Below are 23,726 nucleotides of genomic sequence, written 5' to 3' on the forward strand. Positions count from 1 at the left end.
ATATAGGACAGATGTCAGAGGTAGTTGCTTTACTCAGAGATTAGATTACTTACAGTGTGGAAACAGGCCCTTCAGCCCAACAAGTCCACACCAACCCGCCAAAGCGCAACCCACACATGCCCCTACATTGCCTCTTACCTAACACTATGGGTAATTTAGCATGGCCAATTCACCTGACCCGCACATCTTTGGACTGTGGGAGGAAACCGGAGCAGCCGGAGCAAATTCATGCAGACACGGGGACAACATGCAAACTCTACACAGTCAGTCGCCTGAGGCGGGAATTGAACCCGGGTCTCTGGCGCTGTGAGGCAACAGTGCTACCCACTGTGCCACTGTGCTGCCCAGTAGTAGGGGGGGAGGGTGTGGAAAGCCCTGCCTGCAACAGGAGTAGATTCACCAACTTTAAGGGCATTTAAATGACCATTGGATAAACACATGGATGATGATGGAATAGTGTTGGATAGATAGGCTTCAGATTGGTTCCACAGGTCAGCGCAATATTGAGGACTGAAGGGCCTACACTGCGCTGTAATGTTCTATGTTCTCTAGACATGATGGGCTGAAGGGCTTGTTTCTGTGCTGTTCTATATTCTATGTTTCCATGTTCTCACCCTCCCATGTTTCCAAGTCACTAATATTCTCTGAGAGATGAGCTGCTAGTGGTTAGCCACCATCAGTGGGATTGTACCATACAAACTAAACACATTCACAAGAGGAAGGGAAAATAAAGCGATCGTTTATGAATGTACATTGCTAAGACTGAAGTTGGAGATGTACAATTGCTCTCCAGTCCTATCACTTCATTGGTCACAAAATGAGTTTAAATGCTGGATCCTTTCCAATGTAGTTAACTCAACAATCATTAGGAATTTGAAAGCCTTTCAGGAGAATAGCTACATCTGTTTTGAAGGTCTCTCACTGGATTCTGAAAGGATTTCCTTAGAAAAGGCAAGAATAAACTGGGTAGCCTCTCCTTCACTGTAGGGTGTACACAACTCAATTTGAAACAATATCCAAGCAAAACGTACCTCCTAACAGCCATAAACCCAGGCGTGGGATTTCCAATAAACAAATCCAAACAATTAAGTTAAACCATATTGACATCTGAGAAGTATCTTGAAAAACATGTCACAATGTTTGTGGTGACTCATTTAAAAGTGAACAGTCCCAGTATTTTTTTCCTTTTTTCCCCAGTGAACTATTGTCGACAATCCTTTAAACATGAATCCTGAAAATGGAACATTCATAATGAGGCATCTTCAAAGCACCCCCATGTTTGGAGGAATGAACTGTTTTAGATGGTTTTCATTAGAAAGTGTAGCTGAAGCAAAATGTTTTTAATAATTAAGATAAATTCAATATTTACATATAACTAACACAGTTATGCTCAACGACATCTTTAGTACTCTGATTAATTAAAGAAAAATTAAATTCTAGACAAATCGCAAACAATTGTGTGGTCTTTCTGTATGATGTAGGCAATTTCTAAATGATAGAGTTGTAATATTAAACTCCATTAAAATAGTTTGGCATTCAGTCCAGGAATCAATCCAGTAAACCTTGTCTAAACCACTTCCAATACATCTACCTCCTTCTTTAAATGGGGAGACCAAACCCTTCATACAGTATTTGAGATGTGGTCACACCAATGACCTGTTTAACTGAAACATAACATCCTCAGTTTTATGTTCAATTCCCCTCATAATAAAGGACAGCATTCCATTAACCCCTTGATTATGTTCTGAACTTGCAGACTAATTTGCTAGCTAAGCAGTAAAACACCTAGATCCCTCTGCACCTCGGAATTCTGGGCTCATTCACCATTGCAGTAATACCTGCTTCCTTATTGTTGATGCCAAAATGAACAATGTTTTTTCCCACATCATACTCCATCTGACAGACTTTTATTCACTGACTTAATCTGTCTGTAACAGCTCCAGTTTTAATGTTTATTTATAGAACATAGAACATTACAGTGAGTACAGGCCCTTCGGCCCTCGATGTTGTGCCGACCTGTCATACCAATCTGTCTTCTTACAACATACTTTGCCAACTATTTTTGTCTCTTTATCCAAGACAAACCTCCAACACTGTGTTCTGACTGAGGTCAAAGAGTATACTGCCACACACCTGTCCCATCACATCATTGATTACAATGTATTTAGCTGAAAATCGACGTTTCGGGCATGAGCCCTTCTTCAGGATTCCTGCTCCTTGGATGCTGCCTGACCTGCTGCGCTTTTCCAGCAACACATTTTCAGCTCTGATCTCCAGCATCTGCAGTCCTCACTTCCTCCGACAATGTATTTTATCCAGTTACCAATATGGATACAACACTTCATCCACACTCAATTAGAACTTTCTTTTAAAAAAGTAGACTTTTAAAATAAATGTCAAAGTTGTTGCTTTATTGTGAAAATAAGACTTTTTCAGCAAAGAAAAAATACTAATGAACCACTTTGCAATTGAGTAGTATACATATTTGCCCTTCTAAATAACACACCCATGCACATAAATTTAAAATAAAAAAGGACTTTCTCTGGTGAGGTTAATTATAAAAAAGACTCTTTGACCGCTAATTGTTAGTTCTTGAAAAGATAAAGGAGAAGGTACCAAATGTTCAGGATGTCTTTCAGTTTATACCTGGTACACTTGCCTGAACACAGGTAAATACCTAGGGTGTAGGTTTGCTCGCTGAACTGTAGGTTTGACATCCAAACGTTTCATTCCCTGGCTAGGTAACATCATCAGTGGTGATCTCCAAGTGAAGCGAAGCTGTTGTCTCCTGCTTTCTATTTATATCTTTCTCCTGGATGGGATTCCTGGGGTTTATGACGATGTCATTTCCTGTTCGTTTACTGAGGGGTTGATAGATGGCGTTATGTCACCAAGCATGTGGATGAGGGTAGGGCAGTTGACGTGGTGTACATGGGCTTCAGTAAAGCCTTTGATAAGGTTCCACATGGTAAGTTGTTGGAGAAAATGCAGAGACATGGGATTGAGGGTGATTTAGCAGTTTGGATTAGAAACTGGCTTTCTGAAAGAAGGCAGTGATGGTTGGTTGATGGAAAATATTCATTCTGGTGTCTGGTTACTAGTGGTGTGCCACAAGGATCTGTTTTGGGATTACTGCTGTTTGTCATTTTTATAAATGACTTAGACGCAGGCATAGGTGGATGGATTAGTAAATTTGCAGACGACACTAAAGTCGGTGGAGTAGTGGACAGTTTGGAAGAATGTTACAGGTTACAGGGGGACTTGGATAAACTGCAGAATTGGGCTGAGGTGTGGCAAATGGAGTTCAATGCAGATAAATGTGAGGTGATGCACTTTGGGAAGAATAACAGGAAGGCAGAGTAGAGTCATAGAAACAGACCCTTCGGTCCAACCATCCATGCCAACCAGATATCCCAACCCAATGTAGTCCCATCTGCCAACACCCAGCCCATATCCTTTCAAACCCCTCCTATTCATATACCCATCCAAGTGACTCTTAAATGTTGCAATTGTACCAGCCTTCACCACTTCCTCTGCCAGTTCATTCCGTACTTGTACCACCCTCTGCGTGAAAAAGTTGCCCCTTAGGTCTCTTTTATATCTTTCCCCTCTCACCCCAAACCTATGCCTTACTGGGTCGATGGAAAGATTCTTGGTAGTGTGGATGTGCAGAGAGATCTTGGAGTCCATGTACATAGATCCCTGAAAGTTGCCACCCAGGTGGATAGTGCTGTTAAGAAGGCATACGGTGTGTTAGGTTTCATTGATAGAGGGATTGAGTTCCAGAACCACAATATCATGCTGCAAATATACAAAACGCTGGTGCGACCACACTTGGAATATTGTGTACAGTTCTGGTCCTCATATTTCAGGAACGATGTGGAAGCATTGGAAAAGGTGCAGAGGAGATTTACCAGGATGTTGCCTGGTCTGGAGGGAAGGTCTTATGAGGAAAGGCTGAGGGACTTGAACCTGTTCTTATTGGAAAGAAGAAGGCTAAAAGGGGATCTGATGGAGACATACAAGATGATCAGAGGATGAGATAGGGTAGACATGGATGATAACGTCAACTTATACGAGGGAGCATAACTACAAAACGAGGAGTGATAGATTTAAGACAGATGTCAGAGGCAGGTTCTTTACGCAGAGAGTGGTAAGGGCGTGGAATGCCTTACCTGCTAATGTAGTTAACTCAGCCACATTTGGGAGATTTATACAATCCTTAGATAAGCACATGGATGATTTTGGGATAGTGTAGGGGGACGAGCTGAGAATAGTTCACAGGTCGACGCAACATCGAGGGCTGAAGGGCCTGTTCTGCGCTGCATTGTTCTATGTTCTATGTTCTAAATCTGTTCAGCCAGAGGATGATGAATCTGTAGAACTCATTGCTGCAGAAGGCTATAAAGGCCAGGTTTTTGAGTTACTTTAGGACAGACATGGATAGGTTCTTGATTAGTGAGGGGTAAGGGAAGAAGGCAGGAGAATGAGGTTCAGAAGCATATCAACCATGATCCACCAGCAGACTCAAAGAACTGAATGATCTCATTCTGCTCCTGTATCTTCTGGTCTTATTGTCTTATGGTGTCTCCAATGATCAGCAAGCTGTAGCCCAACTAAACATCAAACAATGTTCAAATAAAACAGAACTCCTGATAGCCATGGGCTCAGGCCTTTGTGCTCCATAAAACCATGTGACTTTCGAGAAATGTCTAAAAAGAATTTCTCAATGTCCTTCCATTGATCTCTTCACAAAAAGGTTGAGATATGTAATGAACCATTCTGCAATCAGGGAACCAAAACAAAGCAGTGAATTAGCTTCATGAGACTATTTAGTTTTGTCAGATTGGAGGATGTGGATGAACTCCCCTCCAGCAGCTGCTGTGAGTCAATATAAAATACTGTGATGTTTATCCTCCTCTATGGGGCTGAAATGGGAAGCTTTCAAGATTTGCATCTGTTAACTGGACCTTCAATGGATTCACTTCATTTGTTCCATCTGGTGGAGATCTTCTCGCTCTCTAATCCAGGCTGCAGAAGGAGTGAAAGTGCCAATCATTTACCAAAGATGTCTGTGTTTTGTATTTTGTTCCTCCCCCACCCCCATTACCCTATGGAATGCCCATCCTGCTGATCCCTTGTTTGTTTTTAGCTGAACCTGGTGTCGAATGTTACGCTTTCCAAGAGCTCTTCGGACATTTTCCCAGAAAGTTTACCTCACACACCAACTTCAGCCGCTACACCAATCACCCCTGTGAGACAGGCCCCCTCGGTCATCAGCTCGGCAAGTTTACATAATATGGGTGCAATTCGGAGGAGGCATTCGGATAAATACTGCATGCCATTATCTTCAGGTAAGAGGCTTTTCATTTCCTTTGGTAAATTTTAAAATCCAGAATGTGGCAGACTCTCTGCAAACATTTGTCTTCCTGGATTTCAGGTGGGACCAAAATTCACGCGTGTGTGTGTGTGTGTGTGTGCGCGCGCAAGTGAGTGTGTGTGTGTGCATGTGTGCATGTGCATGTGTGTGTGTGTGCGAGTGTGCATGTGTCTGTGTGTGAGTGTGTGAGACTTGTGTGAGTGTCTCTGTGTGTGTGTGTGTGAGTGTGTCTCTGTGTGTGTGTGAGAGAGAGTGTGTGTGTGTGTTTGTGAGTGTGTCTGTGTGTGTCTGTGTGTGTGTGTGTGAGAGAGAGTGTGTGTTTGTGAGTGTGTCTGTGTGTGTTTGTGTGTGTGAGAGAGAGGGAGAGTGTGTTTGTGTGTGTGTGTGAGAGAGAGAGTGTGTGTGTGTGTGTGTGAGTGTGTCTGTATGTATGTGTGAGTGTGTCTGTGTGTGTGTGTGAGAGAGTGTGTGTGTGTGTGTGTGTGTGTGCGTGTGTGTGTGTGTGTGTGTCCCAGTGAGTGATTCCTATTGAGAGGCCAAGCTGAGCTCAGTGGCTCCATTTACTGCTCACCTCCGTAGGGACTGAACTATTGAGGTGAAGCCATGTCTGAGTAGAAGAGATTGAGTATTAGGATAAAATAGTGAGCAACAATACTTTACTGAAGGTGTGTCTGACAAACATTTTGTTGTTTATTTTAAAAATATGGTTCATTGTTAGACTAACATCTCAACATCAGGGTGCAATAGCAAAGTAATATTACTGAGTGAGTAATCATAGGCCTGCATCAGTGAGTCACAACGTGTGTTTAAATTCTTTCAGGAGAACAGTTGAGCTTAAATTCAATCACTTCAATAAATCTGCAATAAAAAGTTGGTAAGAGTAAAAATAGCTGAGAAATGATTGGATTGTGGTAAAAACCCATCTCGTTTGCTAACGCTCTTTAGGGCAGGAAGTCTGCTATCCTTAACCTGTCTGACTTATATATATTATCCAGGCCCGCTGCGATGGGATTGATTCTGAACTTCCCTCTGAAATGGCCCAGTGTGGCTCTTTATTGTAATTGAGAAACCAGCATATCACCACTTTCTCAGGGGCTAATTAGGGATAGGAATGGCCAGCCTTGCTAGCTCTTGATTTGCCCTCATCCCACAAATAAATGTTTTTTAACAAACTGAAGTGAAATAGAGCCATATCCCATCACCCCCTTGCCCCCACCCCACACAGTTCCCTTTGCACTGAGGTGACCCGGATCTATGTTCTGAAGGTAGTGAATCACGTTACTCCAGAATTAGCTCCATTAGTCACATTATCGTAACTGGAGGATAATTATTGCAAAGATGACATTTATCAGAGAGACAATTTGTTTTCCCAGCTGCCTATAACCAGATCCATGCAAAAACACATTGGGTTAAGGGGAGGTGTGGAACACCTTTGACAAGTAATAGCAGTGTAACTACATTTGTTTCATGATTCAAGCAAAGATTTTAAAAGCCCAGACTTGACTTCAATGTTGTTTGAGTGTTATTTGAAGAAATAGTTCATCAGATGCCACTCCCTTGCCTTCTGGACAGGGTATATATTTGCACATTCTTTCTTTCCAGAAAGTGTCTAATCCCCTCTTGAATGCTCCAATTGAACCAGCAGCACATTCCGTATCCCAATCACTTGTTATACTTGGGTCACATTGGTTCTTCAACCAATCACCTTAAATCCTCTTGATCTTGATCCTTCTACTAGTGAGGACAGTTTCACTCCCTATCCCCTCACAATTTTGAACACCTTGATAAGTTTTCTCTCAGCCTTCTCTCTCTCCAGGAGAACAGCTTCAAATTCATCAGTATGGCTCCAAAACTGAGCTTCCTGATCTTTGAGCCCATTCTCATTAAGTTTTCTCGTTGAGCTGTCTTATATCTTTCCCAAAGTATGGCAATGGAATTGGTCTTCATACTCTAGTGTTTTATACAAGTTTAATGTAAACTCCTTTCTCTTTTACTCCATGTCTGTTTAAAAGCTTGGATATTGTATGCTTCACTAGCAGTAATCTCACTCCGTCCTGCACATATACACCTGGGTCCCTCCATTCCTGCTCCACATTCGGAATTGTACCCTTCACATTTGATTGTCTCTCCACGTTCTTCCCTCAAAAATTAATCACTTCACACTTGTGTGTGTTAAATCTTAATTGCCACTTGTCCACCCACTCCACCAACCTGCCTGTCTCCTTTTTATGGTCTACACTGCCCTCCCCACAGTTAATAATGCTTCAAAGATTTTTATTTTCAGAAAATGTTGCAGTCGTGCCCTGTACCCCGAGGACTGGGTCATTAACATAAATCAGGAAGGAGGAGGAATTCATACATGGCAGCCTCACCTCCACCCCCATCCCCTCCTACCTAGAGAGTGCCACACTCCAAACTCTGTTTTCTCTCGCTCAGCTGATCCATACTATTACTGCCTATTCTATTCCATGAGCGATAACCTGTCTCACAAGGCTGTTGTGTGGCACTGTACCAAACATCTTTGGAAAATCTATGTACCCCACGTCAACAGTGTTACTGCCATCAATCCTTTCTGTTCCATGTCAAAAAAAATCCAAATTAGTTAAACATAATTTGCCCTTAACAAATCCAAGCTGGATTCACCTAATTACTGCATGTTTACCCAAGTGATGATTAATTTTATTCTGAGTTATTGTGTCTAAACATTCCACCACTGATGAGACTAAGCTGACTGGTTTGTAGTTACTGGACCTTTTTGATCAAGAGTGCGACATTCGGAAATATCTAGTCCTCTGTCACCTCTTCTGGATCTAAGGAATACTGGAAATCATTGCCAGTGCCTCTGCAATTTCCACTCTTACTCAGTGTCACTGGATGCATCTTATGTGGTCTGAATGTCTTATCAACATTTTAATACAGAGTGCCACCTCAATGCCAGCTCTTTATAACGTCTTTACTGTCTGACCAATGCAGCGTCTTCCTTGGTAAAGACAGGTCAAAAGTATTTATATAAAACCTAAGCCACGTCCCTTGTCTCCATGCTTAAGTAACTTTCATGGTTCCTAATTGGCCCAACTGCAATTTTTATTACCTATTTACTATTTAGATACCAATCGATTGCTTTGGGATTCCTTTTTAGGTTAGCTACCAGTCTCTTCACATACTCTCTTGTTTTCTTTTACTTTTTACGTCCCTGATGTACCATCTATATTCAGCCTAGTTCTCAGGTTTAATATCCACCTGACATCGCTCCTGAGCACATTATTTCCTTTTCACCTTAATCTCCCTTTATTCTGTCACTCAAAAAGCTCTGGATTTGTTTGCCCTTCCTATCTCATTTGGGGAAATATACCTTGACTCTGTCAGAACTGTCTCTTGTTTGAGGACAGACCATTGTTCAGTTCCTGTTTTGTCTTTAATTCCAATTTATTGGATTCACATTGATTCTTACCCCATTGATGTTGGCTTTCCCAGTTAATTATTCTTATTCTTGATTATTCCTCATTCTTTTCTATTGTCACTCTAATACCTCATTCTCAAGACTCAGATCTAACACAGCCTTCATTCTCACATATCCCTGTAAACAACTGTCTTCAACACAATGCCAGAACACTTATCCCTCTCTGCCTTTACACACTGACAATACCAGTCTGCATCCTTTCCACATTAACATATTTGTGTGGTTTTTTTTACAGAACTTGCTCAGAATCACGAATTTTATAAGAATGCAGATGTTCGTCCTCCTTTTACGTACGCTTCCCTCATCCGACAGGTGAGTTGACAAGATCATGTCCTAATTTGAGAGATGGTTTGATGTCCTGGTCTCACTCACTTCCTGAAGGCCAATCCTGTTGGGGATTGTGTATCTCACAGGGTGAGAGCCATTAGTTAATAATCAGTCAATTAACAAATATCCTTAAAGGTATAAAGTGTACAAATGAATACCCTGCAAACTGGGAGCAGGAGTACACCCTTGAGTGTGCTCCACCTCGTAGTAAAATCAAGATTGATCTGATTACCCCACAATCCAGCCTTCTCCCAGCAACCTTTGGAGGGTTGGTGTGGACTTGATGGGCCGAATAGCCTGCTTCCACACTGTAGGGATTATATGATTCTGTGAGAAAACAAAATCTCCTCAACTCTGTCTTAAGTGGACCAGCTTTGATTTTTGAACAGTGACCCTTGTCCTAGGTTCTTGCACAAGAGGAACCATCTCTCCACATTCACCTGGTTAAGACCCCTCAGGATCTTCTATATGTCAATCAAATCACTTCTTACTCTATTCAGTTCCAATGATGCAAGCCCAACCTTTTGTCATGAGACAACCCTCCCATTCCAGGAATCAGTCTGGGTAAACCTTCTCTGAACAGCTTCCAAGGCATTTATGCCTTTCCTTAAGTAAGATCAATACTGCACAATGTATTCCAATGTCATTTATTTAAATATCTAAGCATGCAAGTTATTACTTTTATGTTTACTTCATAAAAAGATGAGAATTAGATACATGTACAATTTGCAGTACGTATTAAAACAGCTGTCGAGAGTGTGGTGCTGGAAAAGCACAGTGGGTCAGGCAGCATCCGAGGAGCAAGAGAATCGGTGATTCCTGATGAAGGGCTTATGCTCGAAACATTGATTCTCCTGCTCCTCGGACGCTGCCTGACCTGCTGTGCTTTCCCAGCACCACAATCTAGACTCTGATCTCCAGCATCTGCAGTCCTTATGTTCTCAGTATTAAAACTGCTATTGCAATTGCAATGTGGAATAAAAGAGACATGGGCTCCTGAAGTAGCTATTGGCCAGATTTGATTTGCAACATTGACTGTAGCTGTGGGGATTGAATTTCCTGGGAAGCTCCAGGTCCTCTGGGGGAGGGGGCAATGGAGATGATCTCAGAAATCAAAACTTTCTGAGGGAAAGTTCAAGACATTATTTCTTTGGAATCTTTGAGTTAACAATTAGACAGCATGTTGTTGCAAGAAATTTGTTCTGTTTGACAAAGTGCTGTGAGTATGAGAAGAGAGATTCAAAGAACATTTTATCCACAAATGATCAAGTTCCAACCTCAGCCTTTCAAAGACAAAAGGTAGAGAAAGTTTCAGGGAAATGGGACTGGAGTCGTCAGCTCTAGGTGTAGGGTTTGCATTGGCATGAGTCAGGAGCATCGAATAGGCTACTTCTGTCCTTTGATTTTTGTGATAGGTGCCAACACTATCCATTCAGCGTGTTTACCCTCACTGGGGGGGAATGGACTGGAAATGAAGCTCCACTTTTCCCAGTGTTCTCACAGAAGTTAAAGATTTTTAAAAATACAGAATTTCCCAATTTCCCTGTCTTTTAGACCCAAGTTGACAGAAATCATGGACCAAGTTTCTGTACTTATTATAATAACTAGATACTACATGGAAGTAGATTCTAGCTACAGATAAACAGTTATACGCTGTTGGCATATAACATGACCTAGACTCCATTTTACACAGACAGACATAGGGAAAAGAGAGAGGAAACACTTGGAAAACAGCTTAGTGGTTGTTGTTGACAGGATCTGTGGAGACAGTTCTCAGGCTGATCAGAAAGCTGTTTCTCAATCTTCCCGTTTCCAGTTGCCTCCAGTAGCTTGCAAGAGGCACAGCGTTGCTGACTCACTAATAAAACCTCTCTGACTTTAATAATTAGTCACTGCTTGCATCAACTGGTGAACAAAAGATAAGCTGGTTTTCGTCAGGCTTAATATGACTTTTACTGCAGAGAACAGAGAGCTGCTGAGCTTATGAAGATCTGAGGGTTTCTCTCTATCTTATTCAGCTACCCGAGAGCCAATCACACAATGGTTGGCAGGCAGTAGGTATTTGTCATTGGCAATAGGTTACTAATTTACTAAACAAAGCCTCATTTGTATACCACCCGTTCGCTCCTGTTCAGCTGCAATCATTGCTTTAACCCACAGCTACACCAGCAGTGTTCACAATAAATATCAAATTACTGACCTCCAACTATTTCAGCAATCCTTGCAATCCCTGGTTTGTAAAACAGTTATTTTCTCATTTCAATCCACAATTAAGAAAACATAACAATCTGGACACACTGTCTTTGCACACCCCTGCCACCATATCACTGCAATCCCATCTCTCCAGTAACACTTGAATCAGTTCTTATTGTTTGTCACAATATATTTGGAATTCAGTCACCTTTTGCAAATGTATGTGTGTGTGTGAAACTGTCACCCTGCCTCTCCCTTTATCACCATCCTGTTCTAATCCATTGGGTCATATTCATCTTTTCTTTCGCGCAGGCAATTTTGGAAGCGCCCGACAGGCAGTTAACACTCAATGAAATCTATAACTGGTTTACAAGAATGTTTGCGTACTTTCGCAGAAACACAGCTACATGGAAGGTAAGTGTTTTTTTAACTATAAACAGGATCGTAAATTGTATATTAGACAACCAGATAGAGGGGTTGTGAATTTATTTGGTAATTTTCACAACTTCAAGACATCCCAAAGCATTTTTGACATACCGTTGCTGTTCTGATATGACAAAAATGGCAGCCAGTTTATGCACAGGAAGCTCCCATGTTTAGGGTGTAGGTTTGCTCGCTGAGCTGTAGGTTTGATATCCAGACGTTTCATTACCTGGCTAGGTAACATCATCAGTGGTGACCTCCAAGTGAAGTGAAGCTGTTGTCTCCTGCTTTCTATTTATATCTTTCTCCTGGTGGGGTTCCTGGGGTTTGTGGTGATGTCATTTCCTGTTCCATTTTCTGAGGGGTTGATAAATGGCATCTAGATCTATGTGTTTGTTTATGGCGTTGTGGTTGGAGTGCCAGGCCTCTAGGAATTCTCTGGCATGTCTTTGCTGAGCCTGTCCCAGGATAGATGTGTTGTCCCATGTGCAGCAAGGTGATATTAACCAAAAAAATCTGTTTTATTGAAGTTAGTTGAAGGCTTGTTATTAGTCATAATGTTGGGAGAGATCACTGGCTCTTTCTCGATATGGTCCCATGGGATCTTTCAGATCCATTGGAGAGATCTCATCCACAAGGATAAAGCATTCCCTCATTCATTGCAACTGGAAACATTCCGAGCTGTCACTCTGTTGAAGAGCAACACTGAAGAGGGAGTGGCCCTGATATTATTTCTCTGGCAATATGGCAGCACGTCATAACAGACGGTCAGAGGAGAAAGAGGCAATAAAATCCTCATGGAAAAAATCTTGTAATCATTCTTACAAGATTTAATCTTAATCCAATACAATTCATCATTAATATGTAACATGGAACATAGCGGGAGAGAACATTGTTAGGTTGCTGAGTGAAGTTATCACATTTGAACCCCAGGAGAAGCAAGTTCAGTTCAAGGGATTGCTGAGCTTGGAACCAGGGTAGAACACCAGGTGTAGCAGTGGTGAGTGAGCAAGATTTGGTTTGTGTTAGGGTTAGGGTATGGATGGAAGATGCAGTTGGTTCTCAACACCTCATTCCAGGAGCCATTCTGTTTAATTTTACATGAGATGACAGGGTTAAGTCACACAGAAACAGGCCATTCAGTCCAACCAATCTTTGCTGGAGTTTATGCTGCACTTGAGTTTGCTCCCATCTTTCCTTCTGCTCTCATCCACTTGCCTAGCCTCTCCTTAAATTTACTGTCACTCATTTCCTGTTGTAGTGAGCATCGCACTCTCATCTTACTGTGGGGAAACAGTTTTCTCTTCATTCCATACAGGATCTCTTTGTGATGTTATCATTCTGATGGTATCTGCTTATGTTCTTCCACACATGAAGAACATTCTTTCTGCATCGACCCTCTCAGAACTTCTCATGATCAAAACGACTCCTGGGTCATTCAGTGTCCTCTATTTTTAAGTGTAGGCAAATGATAGCCTATAGTTTGGAATAATGTCTTAGCAAATGGTCTCTGCTCCCTCTCAGATGCCACTATTGCCATACAGTGAGCGAACTGCACACTGTGCTGTCAGCATGCCCTAACCAGGAACCACGAAGACTAGAAGGAGCACTAGGGGCCAAATGAGCTGAACCAAAGTTCTGACCAAACTTTAGTTTCAAAACCTGTAGTTTTGTAAGCGAAAGGTAACCAGGGATATAAACTCTATCAGGTAATACTGATTTTTCCAACACTCCCTAAATCCCAAACCCTGAGGCTGCATAAGACAAAGGATACAGAAACAGAAATTGCTGGAAAAATGTATATAACTAGCATTTTCCAGCTACCATCGGTTCTGAGAAGGGTCACTCGACCCAAAATGTTAACTGGTTTCTCTTCAGAGATGTTTTTGTTCCTGATTTACAGCACCTGTAGTTCTTTTGGGTTTTTTTATTGAGATAAAGGATAGTTTGTCAGCATGGTGTCATCTCTGCTGTACAAAGCAAGTTTTAGAAACATATCGGCGTTGATTGAGTGGTGGTGCAGACTGGATAGGCTGAATGGCCTCATCAGTTCCTTTATTGTATGGTCTAATGGTCACACAGACATGTACTCACTGGCTAGAAAGGGCTGAACCTTATGTCTGAATAACTCTCAGAATTCTGGATATTTCTGACAGATGAGAACTGGAAATCTAAACAAAGGAACATTTATTAACTATTTACACTGTTTTTATAGACATAGTTTGGCAGGATCACATTAGATCCTTCCAGTCCTAAGGTCCCAGTTCCATTTGATCTAACAGCAAGGAATACAGTTATTAACCCATTAAACTACACCTCCCCCTGAGTCTTTCACTCTACCCCTCAGCTATTGCCCCCTCCTCCTGCGCTACCCCAAAGTCCCTTTCATCAAATGTGTCAGCTGCCAGTGATGTTTTCAGCATGTTTTGAGGGATTGAGGCATGCATGTGTTCCATTATGTGATCCTCACTAACTGTTTGCAAACTGCTGCCACATGTGTGAATATCACAACGGCCTCTGTGCAACATTCCCTTGAATTTTTTTCTTTTCATGGGCAGATCTCCAAGGTCCTTGTACAGCATTAACTTCTAAAACTGAAAGGCACTATGTTTACACCTTGGCTTCTGTGCACAGAGCTGGGAGTGGCTGCACACTCAGATAGGGCACTGGTTCTGGGCGTATTTGACAGATAAGGATTGGAAACTTGAGTAGTGCAAACTACTGAACCTTTACTAACTATTGACAGTGTTTACTGGACCTGGTTCAACTCCGTTCAATCCTCCTTTACCGGGGTCCCAGTTCTATTGATGTAGCATCATCTGATGTCAGTGATAATGCGTCTGGCCATTGCCACAGCATGTATTAACCCATGATGGTGCCATGATGGGCAGTAAATTGGAGAGTAGCATTTTTAAAAGTGTAATTGTGCTTTAATTTAAACACAAGAGAAATAATATAATGCATGATCTGTAAATTCAGTAATTAAACCACAGTGGGGGGCAAGGGTGCATACAGCATATTTCTAGCTGTGCATGGTTTGAACAATTGCTGTATAATGTGGTCCAATAACTAACAGGGACACCTTAATTTATGATTATCCCGATGGATTAAATGTCCTTGGGAGATTTGGTTGGTTCAGTCAGAACTAGGTGGGTGCCAGTCATGGTGCCACATTAACAAGTGTTTTAATGTGAATATTAGCAAGCCCTCGAGAGGCCTATTTATCTTGGTTGTGCACTGGGATTTTTTTTTTGTCTATCTTTAACAGAGGAGGCTGTGCTATTTGAAATAAGCTGAGCAGTTTCAGATATAGAACGCAAGGAGTTTTTCACTGAAACAGCTAAATAGAGTGTCACTGGAGCATCATTAAAAATTCACACTTCCAACAGAACCACAATCAAACTGAAATTTCACCAAGATGTAGCGAGGAACCATGCCCTCTCGAAGGTACTGCAGAGGTGAAGAGAGAGGGAATTACTAATAATATCTGAAAGCAGTTACTGTTTGAGAGAAATCCCCAAATCATTCCCAATTGATGTTTATAGTTTCATGGTAAGGAGCAGGAGATTCAGAGGGGATTTGGGAAAAAAGATTTCACTCAGTGGGTGATGGGAATCTGGACTGTACTGCCTGGAAAGATAGTGGAGGCTGAGACACTCCAACCTTTAAAAAATATTTGGCTGAGCGCTTCAAATATCATAACATTCAGAGATATCGGACAAGTGCAGGAAATTGGGATTAACGTAGTTATGTCAGTGAAGACTTGATGGGCTGTAGGGCCTTTTCTGTGCTGCAAGATACTGTGAATTGATTGGGTTTATGTATTTTGTACAGATACCATACCAACACTGCAGGGCAGTACTGAGGCACACTGCAGAGTCAGAGGTTCTGGCTTTCAGGTGAATCATTAACCCGAGGCACTACCTACCCTCTCAGATGGGTGTACAAGATCCCATGTTATACATGCAAAGGGAAGAATGTCCCCTCAGAGTCCTGACCAATGTTTATCCCTCGATCACTGTGACAATAGGAGTATCAAGTTTAGTCAGTATCAAGTTGCTGTGTGTGGGAGCTTCCTGTGTGCAAATTGGCTCCATTACTGAAATGACAAGACTCGAAAAGCACTGAATTGGTTGTGAAGAACTTTCAGAGGTGAGATGGTTGAGGTACACACCAAATGGAAGACATTGGGATACAGATCCTGAAGATGCTAACTCTCACTGGGATACAGTTCCTGAAGGGGCTGACTCTCACTGGGATACAGTTCCTGAAAGGGCTGACTCCCACTTGGATACAGTTCCTGAAGGTGCTGACTCCCACTGGGATACAGTTCCTGAAGGAGCTGACTCTCACTGGGATACAGTTCCTGAAGGTGCTGTCTCTCACTGGGATACTGTTCCTGAAGGTGCTGACTCCCACTGGGATACAGTTCCTGAAGGTGCTGACTCCCACTGGGATACAGTTCCTGAAGGAGCTGACTCTCACTGGGATACAGTTCCTGAAGGTGCTGTCTCTCACTTGGATACAGTTCCTGAAGGTGCTGACTCCCACTGGGATACAGTTCCTGAAGGTGCTGTCTCTCACTTGGATACAGTTCCTGAAGGGGCTGACTCTCACTGGGATACAATCCCTGAAGGTGCTGACTCTCACTGGGATACAATCCCTGAAGGTGCTGACTCTCACTGGGATACAGTTCCTGAAGGGGCTGTCTCTCACTGGGATACAGTTCCTGAAGGGGCTGTCTCTCACTGGGATACAGTTCCTGAAGGGGCTGTCTCTCACTGGGATACAGTTCCTGAAGGAGCTGACACTCACTGGGATACAGTTCCTGAAGGGGCTGTCTCTCACTGGGATACAGTTCCTGAAGGGGCTGTCTCTCACTGGGATACAGTTCCTGAAGGAGCTGACACTCACTGGGATACAGTTCCTGACGGAGCTGACACTCACTGGGATACAGTTCCTGAAGGGGCTGTCTCTCACTGGGATACAGTTCCTGAAGGGGCTGTCTCTCACTGGGATACAGTTCCTGAAGGAGCTGACACTCACTGGGATACTGTTCCTGAAGGGGCTGTCTCTCACTGGGATACAGTTCCTGAAGGAGCTGACTCTCACTGGGATACAGTGCCTGAAGGTGCTGTCTCTCACTGGGATACAGTCCCTGAAGGTGCTGACTCCCACTGGGATACAGTTCCTGAAGGTACTGTCTCTCACTGGGATACTGTTCCTGAAGGTGCTGTCTCTCACTGGGGTACAGTTCCTGAAGGTGCTGACTCACATTGGGATACAGTTCCTGAAGGGGCTGTCTCTCACTGGGATACAGTTCCTGAAGGTGCTGTCTCTCACTGGGATACATTTCCTGAAGGTGCCGTCTCTCACTGGGATACAGTTCCTGAAGGTATTTTCTCTCACTGGGATACAGTTCCTGAAGGTACTTATGCTCACTGTAAGTGTGTGGAGGGGTCAATGGTTATTATGTCACCTTTCAGCCCAGCAATATTGCGTCCTCTAACATTACTTCAGCTGCATCATTCTAACAGCACAGACCAGGGAGATCGGTGAGTGTCATGATGATAACTTTAATCATTGAAATCAAGAGAGAACAATTGATTTGATTAAAATGAAATTTGTAACAACAATCAGAAATTTCTGGAGAAACTTAGCAGGTCTGGCAACATCAGTAGAGAGAGAAACAGAGTCGATGTTTCAAGTCCAGTGATAGTTCTTCAGAACTGACCATAGCTCAGATAAGGTGGAAAGCATGCTGAAGATAGAGGGGAGGGGAGAAGCAGGGACAGAGGCTGCAATAGATGGAGATGGAGCCCAGAGAGAGAGAGAGAGACAGAGAGAGAGAGAGACAGACAGACAGAGACAGAGACAGAGAGCAGCAGTTAGGCAGACAAAGGGATGGATAATGGTGATCCGAGGAGGAACAAAGGCTGTGCATGGGGACTGCTAGAACCTGAAAATATGATGGCTGTACTGAAATCAGGAACTGAGGTGTGCAGGTGGAGAAAGAACATGGAAGAAAGTTCTAAGGCCCTTGTATTATTGAACTGAATATTAAATCCTGAACTTTGTGCGGTCCCCACATCGAAAATGAGGTATTGTTATCCCAGCTTGTGCTGATCTTCACTGGAGCACTGCAGCAAGCCTGAGACAGAGATGTTGGCCTGGGAACAGGGGTGTGTGTTAAAGTGACAGGTAACTGGAAGCTCAGGGTTACATAGGTGTTCTGTAAAGCGATCACTCAGTCTACACTTCATTCCCTGATGTCGAGGAGACCACATTATGAGCAGTGAATACTGTTGACGAGATTCAGGGAAGTGCAGGTATAGCAGTGCTTCACCTGAAGATGTGTTTGGGGCCTTTTATGGTGAGGAGGGAGGAAGTTAACGGGCAGGTGTTACACCTTCTACCATTGGATGTGGGTTTGGAGTGGAGGAGGAGTGAGCCAAGATGTCCCAGAGTGAGCAATCTTCCAGAATGCTGACAAGGAAGGGGAATACGTGTCTAGCGGTGGCAGAGATGGGGGCAAATGATCCTTTGGATGTGGATGCTGGTGAGAAGGTAAATGAGGACAAGCAGGAACCTATCACTATTGTAGGTGGGAGGGGGGGGGGAGGGCCAAAGTCCAGGAGATAGCTGGACATGGCTGAGGGTCCTGTCAAATACAGTGCTAGGGAATCCTTGTTTGAGGAGAAAGGTGGACATTCCTGAGGCTCCGCTGTGATGGAGATGGAAGAACTGGGAGATGGAATCGAATCTTTATAGGGAGCAGGGGGTGAGAATGTATAGTCAAGTGGAGGTTGGTAGGTTTGTAGTGGATATCAGTGGCCAATGTATTCTCAAAAATGAAAACAAAGATTTCACAGAAGGGAAGGGAGAAGTCAGAGATAGACCTGGTGAAAGTGAGAGTGGGATGGAAATTGGAAGTGAAATTAGTAATTTTTTCCAGTTCCAGATGAGAAAGGGAAGCAGCACTGATAATGTGATTGATTTACCAGAGAAAGGGTTGTGGCCAGAGACTTTGATTGTTTATTTAGTAAAGACTCATTTTACTTGTTTCCACTTCACTTTTTCCTTGTGAATTATAATAAATTGTCATCGGTTTGCAGTCGGTTCTGATGGGGAAAGTGGGAAATGATAGGTGATGGGGAATGATGTGGTGGGGGCACTTGCCATCAGAGAAATGAACTATTGGCTAGAGAAGGAACTGGAGAGAAGAATAACGAAAGGCTTTGAGAAAAATCTGAATTAAAATGATCAAAGCATTGACTCAGTTTTATGTGAAGGTAAGACTCCCAGCTTGTCAGGAAAGGGAAACTGGTTTCATTCTTTTCCAAGCAATTTCCTCAAAGCATTAATTTAAATTTTTTTTTGTTGCCAATGTTTTATTTGTATTGTCTTTGATGTTTGACCTTTCAAATTGCTGTTAATGTTTTAACAGAATGAATAAATCTTCTATCACAAATTGGAAATGCAAATATAAATGCAGGCCTTTATCTGAAATTGAGGTCATTCTAATTTGCAAAGTTGAGGAGAGCAGCTCTTATGTGAGGCAGTGTTACTGTGTTCGTAATTATACAGTTAGGTGGCAAAGTGGAATGAGAGATGGGGGTTGGTGAAAGATAGGGGATGGAGAGAGACAGGAACACTGAGAGAGAGAGAAATAAAGAAACAGAGGCAGAGAGATGGAGTACAACAGAGAGGGTGACGCACAGAGAGGAAGTACCAGACAGAAAGTGGTAGGCAGAGAGGGAGAAAGAGCGAGACCGATACAAAAACAGACAAGCAAATGAGAGGCAGGTGGAGGGGGCACATGCAGCCACAGGCAGGGAGAGGGATAGAGAGGCAAATGGACAGAGAGGCATGCAGAGTGATCAAATCCTGACTGAACACTTCAGGAACTCCAACCTGCAGCAAGTGTCCGAGAACAGTTTTGTGGGGGGTGCTGATGGGGTGTAGCTGCACGGCCTGGGAGCAGTGGGGAGGAAAGGGCAAGAGGTTGGGGATAATGTGACTGGAAATCTCAAGAGTGCAGCCGTCAGGGGTCCTTTAGTCCCCTGTCTCTGCAAAATGTCCTCTGGATAGTCCAAGGCAGAAGTCTCAGTGTTCAAGGGGCTGACACACAGGCAAATACAAGGAATGGACTGACAGCAAGAAATATGCTCAAGGTCAGCATAGCATAGCACACAGGTCAAAAGGTCAAAGTACCATAAAATTCCAGAAAACCTGGAACAAGTAGTCACCCTGAGAGGGAAGGAGAGACTGCGCTGACCCACAAATATGGAGCATCCAAAAGTTGGGGTTTTAATAGCCACCCACTGGAGATTTATAGTGTATGTGTTACACTGGTCAATTCCCCAGGCACCAAGACTTCTCTGTCTCCAGTCTCATGGGGTTGTAGGTCAGTTTAATGGGTGCCATTCTCATAGTGAATCATTAGGGTAGGGGACTGGGGAGGATTTGCAGATGCTGGAGATCAGAATAAAGAGTATGGTGCTGGAAAAAACAATAGCTCAGACAGCATCTGAGGAACAGGAGAATCGACGTTCCCTGAAGAAGGGCTCATGCCCGAAACGTCGTTTGTCCTGCTCCTCAGATGCTGCCTGACCACACTGGAGGACTGGGCAGTCAGCCAGGAGTGGGGAGGACTTCATTTAGATTGGCTGATGATCCTGACCATTTGGAGGGTGGGTTTTGTCTTTATGGTGGAGGTGGCGGGAGAGTGTCAGTGAATCAGTGAATTGTCAGTGGGCTGAATCTCACTGCAAGATGAAGTGTCTGAAATGTTAAGTCATGATTTGATGACTCTGCATGTCTCTCTGTCATAGAGTCGTAGAGATGTACAGCATGGAAACAGAGCCTTCGGTCCAACCTGTCCATGCCAACTAGATATCCCAACCCAATCTAGTCCCATCTGCCAGCAACCGGCCCATATCCCTCCAAACCCTTCCTATTCATATACCCATCCAGATGCTTCTTAAATGTTGCAATTGTACCAGCCTCCACAACATCCTCTGGCAGCTCATTCCATACATGTACCACCTTCTGCGTGAAAAAGTTGCCCCTTAGGTCTCTTTTATATCTTTCCCCTCTCACCCTAAACCTATGCCCTCTAGTTCTTGACTCCCCGACCCCAGGGAAAAGACTTTGTCTATTTATCCTATCCATGCCCCTCAATTTTGCAAACCTCTATAAGGTCACCTTTCAGCCTCTGACGCTCCAGGGAAAACAGCCCCAGCCTGTTCAGCCTCTCCCTATAGGTCAAATCCTCCAACCCTCCAAACATCCTTGTAAATCTTTTCTGATCCCTTTCAAGTTTCACAACATCTTTCCGATAGGAAGGAGACCAGAATTGCAGGCAATTTTCCAACAGTGGCCTAACCAATGTCCTATACAGTCACAACATGACCTCCTAACTCCTGTACTCAATACTCTGACTAATAAAGGAAAGCATACCAAACACCTTCTTCACTATCCTATCTACCTGCAACTCCACATTCAAAGAGCTATGAACCTGCACTCCAAGGTCTCTTTGTTCAGCAACATTCTCTAGAACCTTACCATTAAGTGTATAAGTCCTGCTAAGGTTTGCTTTCCCAAAATGCAGCACCTCGCATTTATCTGAATTAAACTCCATCTGCCACTTTTCAGCCCATTGGCCCATCTGATCAAGATCCAAAGTGTAGGAGAGGGAAATAGAGGAGGAAATAAATGATAAATGTAACTAACTGAATGGGTTGACCTGTGTGAAGTGTGTAAGGGCAGCCCAGAGCACACAGACAGGGAGGTCTATGGCAGTCAGCCTACTGGGAGAGAACACAAATGAATTGATGATCAAACCAGAGGGAATGCAGCAAGGGGGACAGTGTCCCCAAAGCTCAGGGCCCAGGTAGGTACAAGTATCACTACGGATGATGGTGCGATTACAATAGGGAATAAGCAAGGGGCCAGAATTGGAGGATTGCAGAGATCTTGAAGGACTATGAGCCTCAAGATGAGGATTACACAGGTGAGGCCGAGAAAGGATTTAAAAATGAGGAGCATTTTAAAATCAAGGCATTGACAGATTGGGAGCCAGTGTGGAACAGTGAGCACCAGGATGATAGGAGATTGGAACTTGGTGCAAACTACAGTATGGGCTGCAAAGTTTAGGACGAGATCAAATTTACCGAGAGTGGGAGTGGATATTGACAAGAGCAGCACTTAATGAACAAGTGTTGCGGTAATAATGGAGTGGGTGAGGGATGACAAAATAATGACTGGCACAATGAGACAAGACTGCGGTTAATCTGCTAATCATTCTTCAACCAGCAAGTAAAGAGTTAACCCAATACACAACACGGAGGAAATATTGTTTCTTTCAAACACAGCTTATTATAATGTCTTTATCAGCAGCTCCACCTCTATGGAGAATTGAACCAGTAAATGGTGACTTACCATTCTACTAGAGGCTAACAAATTGCTTCAGGTTCCTTGCCTGGTGACTGATGGCATTATCATTTTTAATTCAACTGTTTTTTTATCATGTTGATATGACATATTTAAAAATAAATACGTAGAATATGTCATAAGAAACACATTATCTTGATGCAAATCTTCTTTTCCAAATCTCTCACACTCTGTCATGGGGCTGAATTTGAATCTATAAAATGTCAGGGTGGTGTAGGGGGAGGTGGGGGTGAATGGATGGAAGTGTCCAAACCTCAGGGATTGGTTTTCTCTTGAGAACCTGCGTTTTAGCCATTTATTTTCAACTGTAACTGAGGATGGACGATGATCAAGAAGCCAACAGGATTTACGAAAGTAGATCAGAATGATTACTTTCAAAAATTCCTTTATGGGATGTGGGAATTGCTGGCTGGGGCAGTATTTATTGCCCGTTCTTAATAGCCCCTGGACCTGAGTGCCAAAATGATAATGAGATTTCGAGGTTCTTTAGTGCCAAGCTTTTGAAATGGATGAACTGTTAGCCATGTTTCCTGAGTCCCAGGAAACGCACAGCTCACTCACAGATAGCATTTGACAGATTCATCCCACTAGGTGAAAATGAGGACTGCAGCTGCTGGAGATCAGAGATGAAGAATGCGGCGCTGGAAAAGCACAGCAGGTCAGACAGCATCTGAGGAGCAGGAGAATCAACATTTCGGGCAGAAGTCCTTCATCAGGAATGAGACAAACAAATGAGAGGCAGAATTAAGTAGGTGGAGGGGGCACATGCAGCCACAGGCAGGGAGAGAGATAGAGAAGCAAATGGACAAGGTTCCCCATGGGAGACTGGTTAGCAAGGTTAGATCTCACGGAATACAGAGAGAACTAACCATTTGGATACAGAAGTGACTCAAAGTTAGAAGACAGAGGGTGGTGGTGGAGAGTTGTTTTTCAGACTGGAGGCCTGTGACCAGTGGAGTGCCACAAGGATTGGTGCTGGGCCCTCTACTTTTTGTCATCTACATAAATGATTTGGATGTGAGCATATGAGGCACAGTTAGTAAGTTTGCAGATGACACCAAAATTAGAGGTGTAGTGGACAGCAAAGAGGGTTACCTCAGATTACAACAGGATCTGGACCAGATGGGCCAATGGGCTGAGAAGTGGCAGATGGTGCTTAATTCAGATAAATGCAAGGTGCTGCATTTTGGGAAAGCACATCTTAGCAGGACTTAGTCACTTAATGATAAGGTCCTAGGAAGTGTTGCTGAACAAAGAGACCTTGGAATGCAGGTTCATAGCTCCTTGAAAGTTGGAATCGCAGGTAGGTAGGATAATGAAAAAGGCATTTAGTATGCTTTCCTTTATTGGCCAGAGTATTGAGTACAGGAGTTGGGAGGTCATGTTGCGGCTGTACAGGACATTGGTTAGGCCACTGTTGGAATATTGTGCACAATTCTGGTCTCCTTCCTATCGGAAAGATGTTGTGAAACTTGAAAGGGTTCAGAA

General features: G+C 43.2%; 1 protein-coding gene across 5 annotated transcripts in view; it reads left to right on the forward strand.

The window, feature by feature from the left end:
* Positions 1–23,726, forward strand: part of foxp4 (forkhead box P4) — a 390,222-nt gene that overhangs the window by 340,256 nt on the left and 26,240 nt on the right. For all 5 annotated transcript variants that reach the window (XM_060845038.1, XM_060845040.1, XM_060845041.1 and 2 more), the window contains 3 exons: positions 5,153–5,354; positions 9,076–9,152; positions 11,673–11,774. In XM_060845038.1, the coding sequence (XP_060701021.1) occupies positions 5,153–5,354; positions 9,076–9,152; positions 11,673–11,774 (381 nt within the window). The remainder of the gene's footprint in view (positions 1–5,152; positions 5,355–9,075; positions 9,153–11,672; positions 11,775–23,726) is intronic.

This window comes from Hemiscyllium ocellatum, chromosome 26 (assembly GCF_020745735.1).
Source record: "Hemiscyllium ocellatum isolate sHemOce1 chromosome 26, sHemOce1.pat.X.cur, whole genome shotgun sequence".
Lineage (NCBI taxonomy): Eukaryota > Metazoa > Chordata > Chondrichthyes > Orectolobiformes > Hemiscylliidae > Hemiscyllium > Hemiscyllium ocellatum.